Source organism: Anguilla anguilla, chromosome 12 (assembly GCF_013347855.1).
Source record: "Anguilla anguilla isolate fAngAng1 chromosome 12, fAngAng1.pri, whole genome shotgun sequence".
Classification (NCBI taxonomy): domain Eukaryota; kingdom Metazoa; phylum Chordata; class Actinopteri; order Anguilliformes; family Anguillidae; genus Anguilla; species Anguilla anguilla.
In genome coordinates this window covers 37,116,544-37,136,351 of record NC_049212.1, presented here as the reverse complement: position 1 = coordinate 37,136,351, position 19,808 = coordinate 37,116,544, and the positions used below count along the sequence as shown (strand labels likewise).

General features: G+C 41.5%; 2 protein-coding genes across 2 annotated transcripts; both read right to left on the bottom strand.

The window, feature by feature from the left end:
• Positions 1 to 1,783: 1,783 nt before the first annotated feature.
• Positions 1,784 to 11,510, bottom strand: LOC118208973 (post-GPI attachment to proteins factor 2-like). The gene is made up of 5 exons (XM_035383990.1): positions 11,346 to 11,510; positions 11,002 to 11,251; positions 9,850 to 9,956; positions 3,290 to 3,398; positions 1,784 to 2,522 (listed from the first exon to the last, which is right to left on the bottom strand). The coding sequence occupies exons 1-5, from the start codon at positions 11,508 to 11,510 to the stop codon at positions 2,392 to 2,394; spliced, it is 762 nt and encodes a 253-aa protein (XP_035239881.1). The 3' UTR covers positions 1,784 to 2,391.
• Positions 11,511 to 14,608: 3,098 nt separating this feature from the next.
• Positions 14,609 to 17,636, bottom strand: LOC118209167 (putative gustatory receptor clone PTE01). Its single transcript, XM_035384328.1, has 2 exons — positions 17,594 to 17,636; positions 14,609 to 15,787 (listed from the first exon to the last, which is right to left on the bottom strand). Exons 1-2 carry the CDS (start codon positions 17,634 to 17,636, stop codon positions 14,838 to 14,840), a joined length of 993 nt encoding a protein of 330 aa, XP_035240219.1. The 3' UTR covers positions 14,609 to 14,837.
• Positions 17,637 to 19,808: the final 2,172 nt, after the last annotated feature.

Here is a 19,808-nt window from a genome sequence, read left to right as displayed (position 1 = left end):
GTTCTGGAATTCTGGTATCAACGGTATTTTATCCTGCTGCTCTATGGAAGGAACTTTCCGTTGACAAAAGTGCTCCAGTCCACCGCACACTGTTCTCGCTCAAGACTGGAAGGCCGCTCCCCTGGAGCAGGACCTCATTCTGCACATGGGGGCGGCCAAAATGTGCTCATTCCGCCCATGTGCAGGAGGCCCAACCTCGCCTCGCCCCCCCCCCAAAAAAAAAACGTTCCCCGGAGTGCGTTCAGGCGCGCACGGCGTAGTGTGCTGCGTGCAGCAGGTCAGGAATGTGCTCCTCTGACCCTAGCCTAGCAGGGGCGAGCGGAGAGGGGGGGAGTGCCGGATAAAAAGGAGAGAGAACGCCCGAGGTGCCGCTGACAGGGTGGGTGGGAGGGGTGTGCTGGGCGGGGCGGGGGCGTCCGAAGGGGAGGGGTGGGCGAGGAGGGGTGGGGCGTCCGAAGGGGAGGGTCCGTGTCACAACGTGTCACAGCTGGAAGCAGCTCTTTGAGTGTCTGAACATGTGCAGGGAATCAACACTGGCCAGCTAGGAATTTGGATAATACTTTCTTGGAAAAACCGCCGTTAGAAAGTATGTATTGTCTAATTTCCTAGGAAGTAGACAATTGCACGTAGACTACCAAGCTAAACTAGCTTACTACAAAATAGTCACTTGAATTTCTTAGTATTTACTTTTTACTTTTTTTTATTTTACTTTTTCAACATACATTTTGGTTTCACCATACAGAAATTACAGCACTTTTTATACATAGCCCCTCTATTTCAGGGCACCATAATATTTGGGACAAATGGCTTCACAGGCGTTTCTGATCAGTCAGATGTGTTCAATTGTTTCTTCTGTGTAGGCATAAGAGCTTTTAGTATCTAGTCTTTATTCTAGGATTTTGATTGCGTTCAGAGTTGACAAAACCGTTTGTCAACATGAGAACCAGAGTTGTGCCAATGAAAGCCAAGGAAGCCATTATGAGGCTGAGAAAAAACAGTCAGAGACAAAGCCCAAAACTTAGGCTCACCAAAATCAACTGTCTGGAGCATCATTCTGAAGAAAGAGAGCCCTAGTGAGCTTAGTAATCACAAACGGCCTGTTAGGCCAAGGAAGACCTCTACAGTCGATGACTGAAGTATTCTCACCATAATGGAGGAAAACCCCCAAACGCCTGCTCTTGTGGAGCTGAGAGTCAAATGAACAGCCTCTTATACGAGATAAAGCCCACCAGCTCAGTTTTTTCGAAGCACACTATTTGTTCTGACATGTCTGGCACATAAAGAAAAGACTGATTCACCCCTTTCTTCCAGTCAACAAAGTTAAAGTTTATTTCCATTGTTGGCATTTAGCAAATGCTCAATAACATTGTTACACAGTATTCACTCATACAGCAAGATATATCCTTCAGCGATGCAAGTTGCTGAAGCATATATGTAAGTACCTGGCTTAAATGTACAATGGCAGTGCAGTACATAGGAATCAAACCAGCAACCTCTGGATTACAAGCCCAGTTTCCTCTTAAAAAAATTAAAGTCTGAAACTGTAATACTCTACTAAACACCCTGGATGATAAAGCATGAGGCACTCCTATTGGAAGAGATGGAATCCTTGACAGCACAGTACATCATTCACATACAAAAATATACATTTTACCCTTACGCCACTTCAGTGGAATATTCTCAATACCTGGACTTGATCTTTGGTGTAATGTAAATATAAATAAAACCAGGCTTACATGTAAATTACTGTAGTCCAGCACAAGAAATACCCAAGAAAAAAAGACACCAATGAAAGTATTTACTGAGGTTAACAGGGTACATGATTTAAAAAAAATAAAAAAACAAGAACACCTGAAGTTCCGACACCATAACTTTGCATATTACACGTGAAATCTTTGGTAGAGAAAAGTCTATGACTGGAAGAGATAGGCACTTGATTTTGCAGTCACCAGATACTGGGCCCCCGTTCAGGAAAGGGGCTCGAGGTCAGCTAGGGATCAGGAAGGGACGTTTGTGAGCAAGATAAAGCAGACACGCGTGCGTTTATTTAATGGGAGACGAGAACAATCCGAATAGATGGAGAAACTGGAGAGGTAGTGTCATAAGATGCAGGGGAGACCGCGAGGCAGAAGAGAAGGAAAGTATAAAATCTGAGCTCGCCCTGCCTCGGGACATACGATCTGCACAGATGTCCTGTGGACTAACCCGTAAAATAAAAAGGTGAGCTCTGACTTTTACGGTACTGACTGTGACATCACTGACGCAGACCGGGAAATGAAATGTACACCATTGCAATGGGAAGGGGGGAATGCCTCAGTGTCGCTGGGCTGGCCCGGCCCCTCCCCTTCCCCAAAACGGTTCCCACAAGGCCCAGCCCCTCCGTTCCCCTGGTCAGAAGCGCTTCTCCTCTGGCGGGGTGGCGATCATTACATCCGTGTGCCCAAAGTCCCAGAAGGCTGTCAGGTGGAAGGCCATGTTGCAGAGCACCATCAGGTACTCACAGAGAGCAAAAAGTGTGTAGACTAGAAAGAGGAGAGAGAGAGAGAGAGAGAGAGAGAGAGAGAGAGAGATTGGGACACATAAATCTACTGCAGGGTTTATTGAGCATAATCCTGGAGTTAGAAGACGCTCTTGCTACATCACATGAATAATTCAGAGGGAAAGGGAATCTCTGTTGGTCGATGTGAAGTTCACTGATGTGACAATGTGAGGGGCTGTTTCAAAGCTTACGGCCCAAATGCATATGCACATTAACCACTCCTGCTTTCAAAAACCTTTAAAAACAACATTTATCAGTAGACGGGCCGCAACATGGCCTATTTTACGGAAGGCTAGGATTTTATAGAGGGTTATTTTACACTCATCTGAAGACCTCACCACCCCCATCCCCCACAGTGGTTTTCAAAGGACACTTGGGCGCAAAACCAGACACCATACCAGACTGTCATTTCTTACACTTTATGAATGCTGTGGCAATTCAGCATCTGAAAATTCAAACACATTTTTGATATTTTAAAAGAAACTGGACAGAAAATAGAAACAGAGACTGCCTTTGGGAGCAGAAGAAGGAACACAGGCCAGATTACATACTGGATATTGGGACATATAGATATAGCAATATGTGGGCGAAGAACATGTAAAAAGACCAGAGGCCTACAGGATGTAGAAGGACAGGGCGACGGTGACGCACACAGACTGAGCGTTAGCGACAGAGACGCGGGCAAAGCGTGACGCGGAGGGACGTGGAGGAAGGGGGGGGGAGTGGACGGACGCCGGGACGCACGCTTACTTCCTGCCTCGCAGTACTTGTTGTGCCTCCAGAAAAAGGCGCCGGCCGCTGTGCACAGAATGACGCTGGAGACGCACAGCCGCTTCTTCCACCGGTACGACCTCAGCAGCTGTGCGAGAGCGGGGGGGGGGGGGGGATGGGGGGGTGAAAGGGCAACCGTGGTGACATCACTTCAGTTCAATTCAATTTCATTTGTATAGCGCTTTTTTTTACAGAGAACTCTCACAAAGACACTTTACAGAGTATCAAGGCAAGAGACGGAGAAAAAAAGAGCGAACAGAGCAAACACTAGGCCCGAACCCCCAAATAGCAGGTACATAAGGTTAAAAAAAGACTCCCAGTGGGGAAAAAACCTTCAAACAGTGGCGAGAAAAAACTTGTTATAGAGGGGGAGCCCATCCTCCACTGGCCAGCCTGGTGTAAAACCACTTAAAACTTTGCACACCCTGCTTCACGCACTTCCTGATTATTCCAGGCAGCTGCTTCACCTTCATCAGGGAGGTGGACCATGACAAACCTGTTGGCTTCTATACGCAAAGCTCCCGTACCACAATAGAAAACTACAGCGCCATCACTGCAGCGCTATGCAACTTCGACTCCTGTGGGCTGCAGTGTCTACAAGGTATTTGCTCCAACCATGCACCACACCACCAGATTTCACTAATTACTATACCTGCTTGGTTCAGGAAGCAAGCGCGTTAGTGAAATCAGGTGGTGTAGTGCGTGGTTGGAACAAATGCCTGTGTAGACACTACGGGCTGCAGGACCTGGACCTGGCGCTGCTTCATAGTAATAATGACATGCAATAGAGCACCAAACCTGCTAAAAATGTCCTTCCTGCTAAAATATCCCTTCACAGAGGATATGAACTTCTCCAACTGCAGTGAGTGGCAATAAGACAGCACCAGAAATAAAATGTAAGGCGATGTAATGAAGTCAAAACTGGCAGTATAATTAAAAGTAACAAAGCCCGACTAGTTCTGCCCTTGCAATACAAATGTGGTAAATTCCGTAACGACAGAACAGCGCCGGTACTTCCTGAATTGCACCAGAGCCTTTGTTCGTTCATCGAGCGTGCGCTCGTCGGACATGTGACCGCTGCGGCCGCCGGCCGGGGCCGAACGGCGTTTCGCACGCGCCGTCCGCAGCCTATAAATACACTCTGAAAGCGCGCCGATCAAGCGCGCCACAGGAACCAACGGCTCCGAGACACGCTCAGGTCACGCCGAAACCCCTCGCGTGCGCTGCCGCCCAGCAACACGGCGCTTTTGCCGCAGCCCAAACACGGAGGGGCTTCCGGTTCATTCTCACGTAGTGTGCGTCGCCGAGGCCCCACGGTCAGACAGCAGAAGAGACCTCTTCAATGAAATGAATGGGGTGACTGTGGAACTGCATCAGCTACACTGACTAACCAAGTAATACATTCAAGTGGACTCTTGTGAGAAAATAGTTCTTTAAAAAAAACAAAAAAAACAAAAAAACAATACCAAATATCCAAGACGCTCGCCAATGAGGGAAAACGTCTGCCATGAAGATAGTGGGATAGGACTCCACAAATTCAGTGGAGCTGAGCGAAGAGGAACGTGTTTGAGCATAAGGCCACCTTCTGAGAGGTCACAGGAGACCACGTAGGACACACAACGCTATCACAGTTCTGGTTTCTCTGCTCTAACCCCTTCTCCACAGCGTCCGCGGCACCGCATACCCTCGAGACCTTCACACATATCTCCAGCGCAGCTTAGAGTTGTGCAGAAAGCAGAGACATCAACTCCGCAGCGAGAGAACCAAATATGGCGGAGGAGCAAACCAGACAACACGCGCCAATTACGTCTGTTCTTCAGAACAGGTGGCACTCAAATTAAGAACATTAAGTAAATAACACAACGTAACGTAAGACGAGAACAGGCCATTCAGCCCAACACTGCTCGTCCATTCAAATGATTCCATGAAGCACATTTTCAAATGAGGCCACTTTTTAGTGTCAAATCTAATATTCTTAGCTAGTTATTTGCGCACAGGCTAGTCGGTTTAATATGCCGCATCAGTGATAACAGATATAACAGATCTACAACATACGGAGCGAAAAGGTGGTAGGTTGTCATAAATGACAAGGGGGGGGTCTTCTTTTTTGGGACGTGTGGAGAGCAGACGTCTCTGGCACACTATTCTAGCGGCCTGTGTCACGCAGCTGCTCTTGAAATGAAACTAGACTACTGCTGGCTTCAGGCTTGCTTTCCTCTCAGACCACATCCTTCTACTGTATTTTTAAAAACTGTACGCGGCGGCCGTTTCTGTAGTTCCGCTCGCTCACGTCTGGGACGTTTCGGCGCGGCGCCCTTTCGATTAGGGTCTCCGCTGTGCCCCGAAACACGTTTCCCCTAAACCTAATGATCCACAGACCACAGGAGGATCTTTTGGCAAGCTGAGGTGATTTTGGTGATTTTGAAAGGTGACGTGTCTCGAAACAGCGGCACCCTCAGGAGATTGCGGATGAAAGTCAGGAAGTGTGTGTGTGTGTGTGTATGTGCGCGTGTGAGTATGTGAGTGAGTGAGTGAGTGTGCGTGCGTGCGTGTGTGCGTGCGTGCGTGTGTGTGTGTGTGTGCGTGTGTGTGAGTATGTGAGTGAGTGAGTGAGTGTGCGTGCGTGTGTGTGTGCGTGCGTGCGTGTGTGGGGCGGGGAGGACACTACTTAGGCAAGTCCTCAGCCATGCATTTTCTCTCAAATCTGCTTCTGCTAAATGGTGCGGGCACTGCATCTACGTTGAATTGCACTGAATGAAACAAACAAGAGGATCTAGCTTCACATGGTTAATAAATAAACCATACAAACCGAGATTACTAATAACAAATACAATAATTAACTTGATTTGTAGACTGCGTTTCAGGTCACAGGTTCAAAGCACTTTTACAATAACACAGTAAAGCAAAATCTTCATATTAACTTCAATTATTTTATATATATTCAGCAATTAAAACTAAGACGACGCACACATTAAATGCTAAGCAGCAAATGTGTGCGTGTGCACACACACACACACGCAAGCACACACACACACACACACGCACACACACACACACATGAACAACACACAGGAGTCCGAGTGTGTGGGGGAGGTTGTGCCCTCAGTAGAAGGCCAGGGCAGGAAGTTCCTGTTCCTCTTTGACCCAGGCGTTGTACCAGCAGTGTAAATACACACGGCTGTAACTTAAACCACCACCCCCCCCCCCCACCACCCCCCACCCAGCCAGCAGTTCACACAGTATCGATAATGCATGAAGCCGCGCCAACCAAAAACACAAGAGCTGTTTAAAATAAAAAAAAACAGCTCTGGGGGGTGGCGGGTTACAGCACATAGTCTGAAATGGCCAGCAGAACAGAGACACTGCCAGGGGTGGTACATGCACATCTATCCGGCCTACTCTCATCCCACAAAATAAAAAATTAAAAAAAAGGATTACATGCATTCCAGCGTCTGACTTATAATAATAAAAATCTATACAATAATAAAAATACAAATGTAGTTGAATGAGTGAGTATATCTAACCACCTGTACATAAAAAAAATCTTGTTCCTATCAGCCAGCTTGTAGGATCTGTGAGGCTGCACAGGCCTGTGTTTTGCATGGAGGACAGTGACCTTTCCTGCTGAAGCAAATCAAGTACCACCAATAGCAATAAGTCCACTGATGCGAACCACAAATCGAACATACGATTAGATTTCAAAGCTCCACTTGTTTTTTTTACATTCTTTTTGTAATTTTTTTTTTTTTGTACCCGTGGAACGCTCAGCCCCGGAAACAGACCACAGCCGAGCACAAAACCTTCCGATTACGAAAAAGGAACGGGAACGTTAGCGTCGGCGACATTCTGCGCGGCTTAAACAGGAAGCTCTGCCCCGCCGCAAGCGCAAAAAAAGCAAACGCTGCAATTTTCACACTTATTTCTTAAGATGTTGCAACGCGGTACTCTCCTCGATTTTGCTCAAATTGGCAAGAACCGCGCCAAAAGGAACCGGCTCATATACGCAAATAAAACGCTTTTAAAGCAGGGAAGAGGATCGGATGCTTTTCTCCGTTCTCCTCCCGCACATCGAGCGCTCCATTAAGCAGGAAGTGCACTCAGTGGGGATTAGAACTCTCTTAAGGTACTCTTACTCTCAGCACATATATATATATATATATATTTTAAATATGTCAACATTGGCAACATTATTCCACTATGATCTCCTATGTTGGAAAATCCCACCTCCTTTCCAGCCGTATGTGTTCATACAGCTGGATAACTAGTTGGATAACCAGAGTAACTAGTTAACTAGTCTTACTCGTATTCCCTTGTCTTTAATTTTGCAGTTTTTTTTTGGGCTGTAATGTTTAAGAGGAAAGTCCTTGTGATTGCCAGTCTTACCGTCATATTATGTTAATTACATTAATGTAAGGTTTGCTTCGGATGTGATGGCATTGTACAATGTGAGTGAGAATGAAAACATTAGGCTCTCACTGACACACAGTATGCCACACCCTACACTTGAGAAAAAATGTTGTCTTCCTCTCTATATACATAATACTGGCTTCACTTACTCTTGTAAAAAAGGAACTTGTCTATGCTGATAACCTTGAACTAAGTTTTAATTAGACATACATGCTAAATGATAAGAACAAGGTCGCCCTTCAGTCAATTAAAAAATAAAAACCCTCTGACGCTCCTAACATTTACTGATTGTGCATTACCCAGAAAAAGCCTTGTCAGTGGGCTTGGTGTTTTATTTTTCAAAAGGATTTAAATTGTGTGATCTCTGAATAAATGTATGCATACACCACGGTGACTGGAAGACAGATCTAAATGGAAATCTAACGGAGGAAATGAGACAAACGGATCAATGCTCCTTGCACACGCGTCATGAGATTCTCCAATGTGGGAACAGAGACTGAGACAGACTGGCAAGCAAGCAAGCATGCGCACACCACACACACACTCACACATACACACACACACACACTCACGCACACACACACACACACACACACTCACGCACACACACACACACACACACACACACACACACACACACACACACACACACTCACACACACACACTCACACACACACACACACACACACACACTCACGCACACACACACTCACGCACACACACACTCACGCGCACACACACACACTCACGCACGCACACAGTTGCTCTTCCAGTAAGTGCTGTAGGATAGCAGGGGAGGGGAGGGGGGACAGGCAAATTCAACATAGGCCAGATAGTAATCCCTTTATCTATAATACAAATGACTGGCTCCCAAAGGAAAAACAGATGGACAAGTACAGTATGATATCTCCACACCAAGGCCTGTTCCATTCAGAAGTGTAAATACACGTTTTTAATTGTGAAATCCTCAACTGTATTACAGCGAATCAAATATTAATTTCATAACATTCATGTTGAGGAACAGCAATAAAATGCCTTTCAAATTTCACTTATTCAAATTTAAAAGTTAGTTCTTAAACTAATGAGAAATACACCACATAATGCTAGAATGCACATACAGATAGTGCATTCACCTTTAAAAGCCCCATCACCATTGTTCACAAGTTACATTTTTTCCAAGCCTATTAATTTGTCAAAAAATGTAATTTTTGCATGGGATTTTGACAAAGAAACGTTAGAAAATAAATATAAACTGTACAATTATTGGTTTTAAGTGTTCAATTACAAGGTCAATCATATTTCATTAAGGTCTAGATTACATCTACAAAGTAATAGTGCCACACAGTGGCAAGACTAAGTAACAGATCAAATGCAAAATGAATATTTCAAAATATACTCAGAATATATTGGACATAAAATATGTCAGAATGAAGTACATATATCAACATCTGATATCATATATTTACCATATAAGTATGAGAAGAAATATAAATCAGTATAAAATCTATTGAAATATATACTGTGTAAATATGTAAGCATATATTCAATGGATATAACATTGGATGCATCCTTTGCAGCCCCTAGTCACATGTTCAAGCTGGGGCCTACAATGTTTATTCCCCCACAAACTAGTTTCAGAACTTCCCAGGCATAAGATATTGAAGGCACTGAGGCCTGCTGCAGAAACCTAACAAGACAAAATTGCAGCCTGGATTTTGAAACTTTGCCATATTTCACAAAAAACATGTATGCTACATGTTTTAGCGGTATCTTTGCTTATTGTCTTTGAGCAAGACTCAGTGCTAACAAGTTAATTGCAACTTCTTCATAATGAAAGCATTGAAACTCTACAGTCACAGCAACTTCCACACAGTCAGATTTTAAAGGTGAAGATATCATAATCTGTGCACCACTGCTCTTCAGCCACTTTGATCCGTCAGAAAAAGCAACTAAAATATAATTTAGATTCGGTAAAATCCACGAAGAAAGATCATTTATGGACATAACTACTAAGGCAGGCCATGTGATGGTGGAGAGAAGATGTAAGCGTTAAACGTAGCGGCTCGGCTGGTTTGCAGCGCCACACTCTGGTCAAAAGAGGAGCAACAGTTGAAAGCAGGGATTACCGTACCTCACGCCCCCCTGAATGCATCTTGATGACGTTCCACAGCCAGCAGGTGATCCCCATGTGTACCAGTGCACTGCCGACGAACACCATGAAACCCTTCTTATGGATGGCTGTGCAGAGAAAAGACGGCAATGAATCATCCACACAGCAACATACATCGACATTATAGGGGCGACATAGCTCAGGAGGTAAGAGCAGTTGTCTGGCAGTCGAAGGGTTGCCGGTTCGATCGCCCGCCCTGGGAGTGTTGAAGTGTCCCTGAGCAAGACGCCTAACTCTTAATTGCTCCCAATGAGTTGATTGGTACCTTGCATGGCAGCCTTTCACCATTGGTATGTGTGTGAATGAGAGGCATCAATTGCAAAGCGCTTTGGATAAAAACGCTATATAAATGCAGTCCATTTACCATTTACCATTTTGTTTACAATTACAAAGGCAACTACAAACATCAAGGCACAACCTGTGTACGGAGTTCCAGAGAACAAAAGGAGACAAAACATGGAATTCACCTTACCAGAAGCACACAGTAATATATACAGTAGAGATATGCTAATAAGTAGTATCATAACCTTAATTAGATGGCAAAATGATCAGTTTTTGATAGTTTGATACCGTGCTCGAATTGGATGACCAGTTATGCGGGGGTCCCTTATTTGAGGTCGAGTTATTTAATTTTTTAATTATTATAATTTTTTTTACAGATTATTGTTAAAACAGTAAAATTCCTAGTCAAACCTAACTAACCTTAACAAGTTTAGAGAAAAAGAAAAAAATCGGCTAAGATCACAACTGCAGCAATACCAGGGAGAAACAATTATTTTTACAATACTTAAACAATTTATGGGATCTCAAGGGCGCAGGAATGGTTTGGCAAAAGAGAGGGGGGGGGGGACACTTCAGCACTAGGGCCTCTCCCCAGGAAGAAAACTTTTAAAGAACAGCACTTAAATGCTAATTTCTAATAATAATACTATAATACAATGTGGAACTCCCCCAAGCTTAATAATTCCTTTTTTATGGGGGGTGGGGTGGGGGTGGGGGCCGCGCTAACCCTAAATAAATAGGGTGCTTGGATCTACTGTTGGATCTACTATGCACGCTTCTTTTTTGACCGAGACTAGAGACTGAATATTCAAGTCGTGCGCCGTTACTTACTGTACGTCTCATTCGAGGACACGTAGGTGAGCAGCAGCAGGCCAATGTTTTCACTGAAGGCACAGATTAGGCCAAGGTAGCAAAGCAGCGTCGCCACAACGTTTTTGGTGAAGCTTCTGCGGTAGAAGTTGAAGTACGCCACCGCCACAAAGAACCGAGGCGCGCAGTGCAATCCGATGCAGAAGCGCCAGATGTAGCGCTCAGGTGTCAGTCCTATGGAAGCGCTGATGGAGGGCAGGTAGTTAGGAACCTACACCGGAGAGGGCGAGAACAAACGGGGATTGGTGTAGCAATGTAAAAACGCCTTTCGATGAGAATTTCTTTGAGTGGACGAGGAAGCTCACCTGGCAGTGGGTTTCCATGGCATTCTCAAAGTGAAAGAAACACGAGACAAAAATGCAGGAGGTCAAGCCCAACAATGGCAGGGCAACAGTGCCAGTAATGAAGGTGGTGAACCGGAGTCTGACGAACGGTCTGTCGCGGTCCAGACCGTAAGGACTCGGAATCATCCTGTCCACCAAATAACCCGTTGATATTTACAAAATTCCTGATCCCACAATCAGTTGGCTAAACGACAGCACACAGGGAGGCAAACGCTGGTTCATAATAAAGTTTGAGGCGTGAGCTCACAGTTCTATAGCCTACCTTACGAATAAACAATCATACTGCAAATTAAAGATCGAGGTGACGCCTTGAAATTGAGCGCAACGTATTCTCAGTGTATAAATATATATCATTTACGAAGGTAACACGGCCATATTTAGTTCTAAATGACCACGAAAACATTGGAATTCTGTCCTGCAGCTGCTGCCATGCGTGGGTCAGGAAGCGATTGAAAACCGGAAGTATCAGTCATGTAAATCTCACATAGGTAGTTGATGGCACCAAAAAAAAAGGCGTGGACTGACTAACGCATTTTAAAGGGCTCGCGTTTATTTTAAAATTCTGCTTGAACATGTAAATCAGCATCACACTACAGTTTAATATACTGTACTACAGTGTATTCAATGTCGCTACTATAAACATTTCACATTTTGTTTCATCAAGAGAACCAGACAGACAGGCAATATTTGGCAGCCTGCATAATGTAGTCCCATTTGGAGACCCCCTGGGATAACCAAGTTGTAGCTGGACTATGGGACCAGTATTGCCTCTGGACCAAATTCAAAACACAGAAATCCGAATGACCAAGAGGGATGCCACAAATGCTTTCAAGCCCTAAAACAATATAAAAAGCAACTCCATGTGGAAAAAAATCACAATTTACACAGAATGAACCATCCCAAATTGAAAATGCTGTCAACCAAAACACCTTCTGGCAGTTATAGAAAAAAAATGACATTATACGGGATTTCATTCTTTTTAACAGAGGAATTAAATTGAGTATCAAGAATCATGGAATTTCATTGGTAGTGTCATCCCTAGCTCCCAGTGCCATTAGTTGCACTGATGCCACAGACTGAATTCTGAACAGTATAATTCGGGCCTGCTTTTAATTTCTGCAGCACAGCTGTTTTCCTTGGATACAGAACTTCTGCGCCTGTTGTTCTGGGATTGTCTCATTTAGGCTAACCCATTGGACCTTTATCACATCCCTTTGGAAGCTCAATGAAATGTTGAACGTCCGGTTACTTGGGAAAGAGGGGAAACAGCTGCAAGCATCTTCTGGCAATGCCGAAGACCAGAATATGTTGGTTTGCGATGATTTTTTATTTCTGGGGAATCTGTGTTAATATTCTGCTCTTTTGGTGAGATAACTCCAGTAAACATCACTTCCTCTTCATTCAATGCTTTTTTTTGTAGTTCGTCCTGCTCTGCAAGCTGCCAGTACCCCCAAGAGTTCATAGTAATATTTCTGTGTGAGTCTTTTACTTGTATGTTACTTTTCAGTGAAAAAACAATGGCTCACAATCATGGCTTTTTGAAACCCCAACCCCTGCAAATGAAGCCTTGCGCATAGAATAATGTAAACTCAACATGAGCAGTGATCCGAGACTGCACTGGCACACGTGCCCTTCCTGGTTTTTGTGTTTTGTGACAATGAACACTGATCATCGCCTTAAGTTTGTCAGCTGCGCTTTTACTCCACAGGTGAGGCATTTGGTCGTTGATCAGAAGAAACTGCTATGGAATGGAGACAGCTGGAAGAATGCTCAATGCAGGTTAGGAAACTGAAATGTTGGATACTGGGAATTTACCTGTTATTTGAAAGAGTTAATTTTCCTCCTGGCTTCTCATCCATAAAAAATCGCATAACTGTAATAATAATAAATAATATTTAAAAAATATAATAATAACAATAACACCAATAGTAATACATTTTATTCATGCTGTGCTTTTCAACATCCAAAACATTGGATGCACAGATTTCATCCTTTCATGTGACACATACACTTTCTTTTCAGATGGTTAGATGGGAAAACACAGGGCCAAGTTATATAAAATAATTTAGGAAACTTTGGGTAGCATTGTTTTGGAATAGAGATTGTGTGAGCTAAGATTGCCAATATTGTTTGTTGTAATTTGGCCTCATTTTGATATCAACACTTTCAACAGCAGGCCTTGATTTTTCAAGTTTTAATGACTGATAGACAGCCCTTTGTATGTGTGAGTAACTTGCCATTTTTGTATGTTGAAATGGAAACATGCTTTTGTTGAGATGCATTTCCACAGAGAAAGAGATGCTTAAATCCAGCTCTGTACCTGATGAGTTTCTGAAGTAACCTATGTGTATTGGGTAACTGGCTTTCCTTAAGCTTTCCTCAGAATTCTCTCCAGGGTTTCTACTGTTGTGCCAACTACAAGTCCCAGGAGAACCTGTCCTGCTCCTCCACAGAGGATGCTAATTGGTTCAGGAATCCAACAGATAAACTCACACTGTGAATTTGTGTGTGACGAGAGTTGACATTTTATTGACTGTATTTGGAACCTGAGAGAAACTGGGATCTGAAGGAAACAGCACCTTAATAACTGAAAAAAAACTTTTTTTCTTTCTTTTTTGTAGAATTTTTGCTGTGTGTTTACATAAATTATATTATTGGTTCTATTTTTAAGAAAGCAAAGCCAGCACTGGAGGAAAAAAAAACAAACAAACAAAAAAAAAAAAAAAAACAGGCACTGGACGTGGCCAAAGAAAGACTGTCTGAAAAATTGGTTCATTTTCACTGTTTTATTGTCACAAAAACATGCAGTGTGTAGCTGGGCTGGGAACGCCATTGTAATAGTTTAGAGACGTGAAAAAGACGATGGTAAAAGTGCCACTCCAATCAGCCTGCAGTCCCCTTACAAGAGCATACTCATAAGAACATTGTCTCATACAAGCAAAGGAGTTTACATTGTCGTTTAAAAATGCTACAGTACATGACATTACTGATATCTAGCAGATTCTCTTACCCAGAGCAATTTACACAATTTTTGCATTTAGTGTCCATTCATACAGCTGGATATATACAGACACAATTTAAAGTTAAGTATCTTGCTCCAGCAATTACCTTCCTTAGGCATTATACTTCACTCTCCCTGTCATACTACGTTATTATTGTTTAATTGCTGATACACAAGTCATTAACTACTGGTGGAATTTTCCAAACTGAACAAAGGAAAAAAAAAAAACACTTTTAGAAAGAAAAGTCTCAAAGACATGCAAAATGGCAAAGATTTCAGTTTAAGCCTGTTTAAAATGTCCCAAGACCACTGACTTAGGTATGGGTGCACGATGACAGGACATGTGAAAGAAAAATATATCCTGTGTGTTTCACAACATAAATCTAAACAAAAGAAGAATAAAAAGATTATTGGGGAATAAACAGGGTATGTAAACAAGAGAAACCCTTTGGTCACATTAAAACCTTGATGTGGAAGTGTTTTTGAATAGCAGTCTTCAGCTCTTTGTTTCTCAAGCTGTAAATGATGGGGTTCGCAAACGGAGTCAGTAAACAATTCATGATGGAGATCAAGATGAGAACATTCGGATGAACATTTTTTACCGTGGAACTTATATAGACACACATATGTGCAAAATAGAACAGGATTACAATACTGAGATGTGAGGAGCAGGTGGAGAAGGCCTTTTTACGGCCATCTACAGATTTTATTCTGCAAATTGATAAAATGATTTTAGTGTATGTCCAAACAATTACAGTCATTGGAACAACAGTTATTGCCAGAGCAGATGCTAGCGCCAAGAATAGCAGGAATGTTGAGTCTGAACAGGACAGTGCAATAACAGGAGGGAAATCACAAAACCAGAACATGATGTGGCTCCCACAGAAAGATAATTGAGATGCAAGTAGTACATTATAGGAGGAAATGAGTATTCCTGCTATCAAGGTGCACATTGCAAGTACAGCACATGTTCTGGGAGTGATGATGTCATTGTAGCGCAGAGGATTACAGATGGCCACGTAGCGGTCATAGGCCATGACGCCAAGCAGAAGACTCTCAACCGTTTGAAATGACAAATAGGTGTTCTGCTGCAAGAAGCACCCTGAGTAGGAAATGGCAATGTCATTCAGTAAGCCCACAGATATGAACTTGGGGAGAACGCTGGTTGTGATGATGATGTCTGCCATGGAGAGATTGCCGAGGAATATATACATGGGTGTGTGCAGCTTGGTCTCCAGCACCACTACAATGCAAACCACACTGTTACCAATAACTACTAGAAGGTAGACCACCAGGAGGAGAACAGAGAGCTCTGTGTAGACGTGTTTGAGCCCCAGCTCTCCACCAGCAATGAAGAACTGTTGGGTGTGGCTTTGGTTGTAGTCCAGCCATTGATTGGCATCTGAAAATTAAAGTTATGGAATTGGTGGAAAAGACGCTATAAATGGTCGAAAGTAGGCTATTTTAAATGTATTTAGTTAAATTACAGAATTGAATTGCTTGAAACCTGAAAGGAATTGAGAAAGAAATAGAAAACAACTATTGTAAACAATATGAAATGTTAAAGGTGGGGGAATGTAAAGAAAAGAGAAATGACAAAAAAACAACCTGACGGACTAGATATGAAAAATTATTCCATCATATTTTCACAATACATAACTGAGCATGTGACACATATGTAAATATGTAAGAATACTGTAAATAGATTGCGGTTGGTTGGATTATTTGGAATTTAATATTAGATTTCAGCGAATTTCCTAAATTAAATAATTCGGTTTTCTTTTTATATATAGATACAACATTTCCAAGAGTCATTTCTGTTCTCAAAAACATTTAAAAACGTTTGTATAATTCTATTTTATTAGCATAATTTTAGTATTTCTTCACCGCAGCACATTTTCAAAATTTGCCGTTTCCCTCAGTAATCACAGAGGTCCACATTCAGCAATAAACTTTAGCGTCTGTAGGTCTGTAAAAGCACATTTTGGTGTTTAACAAGATAATTAAGCAGCCTCTCCTTCTCCTCATTGGTTCAATTGGTGCAATACGGTCACGCAATTTTTGCGCGATTGTCTTCACCCCATTCAAAATGTAGGACAGCTCGAGAGTACTGTAGGAAATGAAAAACAGCCTTTGAATGAGACCGCTTAAACGTTTAAACAGCCACGTGATCGCAGGTATTATTTAACTCTATGACAAGGCGTAGAAATTATTTCGAACATGGCAGCTGATATTAATACAAGCAGAATAAATAATTGGGGCAGCCGATGACTGCGACGAGAAAGAGAAAGAGAAAAGTGTTATCAGCACGCAAATTCTTGACATTTATAAAGAAAGAATCTTTAAGCCGTAAATGCTTATGGAATGGAAATGGTTTGCACCCTAGCTCAAATGATTATGATTTGCTATAAAACGTTTGTCAAAATGTACCAGTTTTAATCACATGGATCCTTTAATTGAAATACTTAGTAATAGTGAGTTACAGTATACTAATGCTAATTGTACTTAGTTTAGGTCATTATATGATAACCCAAAATCACTGCAGCGGTTGCCTGTACGGAGTCCATCAGAACATAATACATGTTTGCTATCAGAAATATAGGCTGCGTCTCGCGAATCATATTCAGGAACCGCGTACTATTTTTCACTTCATATATATCTCATTCAGATCATAGATATCTCATTCAGAAATTTTGCATTTCTTCCTACGTCCCGTATTAAATTGCGGATTACACACAGGTTAGAAACGTCAGAAATCCAGCATGCCGCTATATACAAAAAAAAAAAAAAAAAAAAAAAAAAAAAAAACTGCGGCTGTGTTAATTGAAACAGCTAACGCATAATTCGTAAATATCCGTAATGGAATAAATGAAAATAAATGAAAATCAAAAAGGATGCAATAAAGCTAATATCCCTACATACTTTCCCGCTGTATTTTATGTGCATAAAATATTTTGGCATATGTTAAAATAACATTAACATCGCACAATAAATTAGTAAAGTAAGACCAGATCTAGCTAGGAAATGGTACATTATGAAAGCCAATAATAATAATAATAATAATAATAATAATAATAATAATAATAATAATTATTATTATTATTATAATAATAGTGAATTAAATAATTTTATAAAAACGAAACAGTCTGAGTAGCTACACATATTTGCAAATAACAGTTACATTCTATTTTCCAAAATGTTGTGTTACCTCCCTTTGCTTCCGTCTTGCCTACACGCCAGGCCTGGAACATTCTACCAGCGTCCTGAGAAGCTACCGTTGTTACACTCGTGGCCCAAGTCAGCCCTTATAAAGAGTGCCTGTGTGTAGAAACGCCCCCTTTAAAGAACGTGCACTTCAGTGCAGGGGTGCACAACTCCGGTCCTGAAGGCTCGTCCGCGTGCTGAGTATTGTTCCAACCAATTGCTCGTAGTTTTTGTCTTCTGAGAGCTCTAAAAACTACGCTGGTTCACACCTGTGCTCGAGCGAAGAAAAATCTTCAGGATACACTTGCTGTCAGCAGTTGCAGCTGGGGCTTCTACGAATGTCAGATCAAGATGTGATTGAGGTTTCAGAAGTATGTCAGATATAGAGCATTTGAAAGCAGTGATTCATGCTTTTTAAAAGCAGATATTGATTCATGTCAGCATTAGGAGGCCTTCCACATTAGAGACATTTTTTACACTCTGTGAAAAAGGGCAAGTTTGTGTTATATTTCTATTTAATAATACAAATTTAATATGAAATAACAACGACAACAGTAATAGTAATAATAATAATATAATACTAATAATAAAAACAATAATTTATCTTTCTTCTTATTCTTCTTCTTCTTCTTCTTCTTATTATTATTATCGAAGTATTTTCAAATGCATTCACACATGAAACACTTTGCATTTGATTGATTTAAATTATTTTAATGGAAAACCAAATACTTTCACAAATAGTATTTAAAAATACATTCCTTTAAGTACTTTCATTGGAAACCAAATACTATTTTCAAACAGTATTTAGAGCCTTTTAAAAATACATGAAAACACAAATACGATTTGAAAATATTTTGAAATATTTCAAATACATACCAAATCATTTGATTAAATTAATTATAATTCATTATAAATAATTAATGTATGAATGTACAATGATAATAACATTATTATTATCATTGTCTTTAAAACCAGGGTTTAATTATCTCAGAACGCTATATAGTCAGTGGCCTGGCAAACTCTTTGAAAAGCTGATGTTGTTGAATTGCAACATGCAGTCCTATGCCGGGGTCTGATCTGGAAGGCATTCCTCCAAGTGAAATTTGTGACTGAAATTTAGGAGGGCAGGGAAAATACTAACTAGGATGTAGCAAAATTCTACCTAAAATGAGGCAAACGGACACTAATTGGTTGTGTGGAATATTTATATTTAAAAATATATATTTAATATATAACATACTTAGCATTTCTTCCCACTGTAAAACACTTTCAGATTGCTATGCAATGAAAGGTGCTTTATAAATAAAATATTTAATGCATTAGCATTATTGAAAAAAATTATAGATATTGAAGATATAATTAAAGATATATAAAGATATTGAAACATTTTATAATCTATGGACAAAAACAACGAAAGTTGAAACAGTTCTCAAAGGAAATACACTGAATAAGAGCCTAATGTTACCATGTGATAATGATTTTTATGGAAGACTTTAAAGTTTGAGAGTAAGCAAAGTCCCTTCTCTGGCACATCTGAACACAATCAGGTAAAGCATCAACAATGAAGCATTTTTCTTCAACATTTTTGAATGTCCCATTGCCCCATCAGTTTCAGTACTTTGAATAACCAAAAACCAGTTTTAACCCAGAGAAAAAAGATGTGGTACCAGTAATGGGAGACGCAGTGTGACAGAGAATTGCATACTATGGATGGTTTATGGGAAATCAAACTTTAATTGCAAAACATGCATCACCCTGCCCTATATCTGACCAAAAAAAAAAAAAAAAACCAGAGACCTTCTCTTTCATTGCAATAAATAAATAAATAAACAAACAAACAAACATTTTGTAGTGGTGCATTGGGTAGCATGGTTGCATCACAGCAATAAGATCCTAATTGGATCAAATCCAGGCCGGGGCCTTTCTGAGTAGAGTTGTCATGTTCTCCCAGTGTCTGCGTGGATTACCACTGTGTAATCCAGTTTCCTCCCACAGCCCAAAGACACGCAGGTTAGGTTAAGAGTCTAAATCGCCCCTAGGTGCGAGTGTGTGAGTGAATGGCGCATGCGCCCTGTGATGAACTGGCCACCTGCCCCGGGTGCGTTTACCCAATGCATGCTGGGATGAGCTCCAGCACCCCCGGCAAACGCTGACCAGGCATAAGCGGGTTTGATAATAGATGAACAAATACATCTAAATTGGATCTAACTTAAGTTATC

Coding starts and splice junctions, on each gene's coding strand:
- LOC118208973 (XM_035383990.1), bottom strand. CDS start 11,510: ATGATTCCGAGTCCTTACGGTCTGGACCGCGACAGACCGTTCGTCAGA. Junction 11,252..11,345: donor CCATGGAAACCCACTGCCAG/GTGAGCTTCCTC, acceptor TCTCCGGTGTAG/GTTCCTAACTACCTGCCCTC. Junction 3,399..9,849: donor TGCATTCAGGGGGGCGTGAG/GTACGGTAATCC, acceptor GCTCTCGCACAG/CTGCTGAGGTCGTACCGGTG.
- LOC118209167 (XM_035384328.1), bottom strand. CDS start 17,636: ATGTTCCAGGCCTGGCGTGTAGGCAAGACGGAAGCAAAGGGAG. Junction 15,788..17,593: donor CAAGACGGAAGCAAAGGGAG/GTAACACAACAT, acceptor TTTAATTTTCAG/ATGCCAATCAATGGCTGGAC.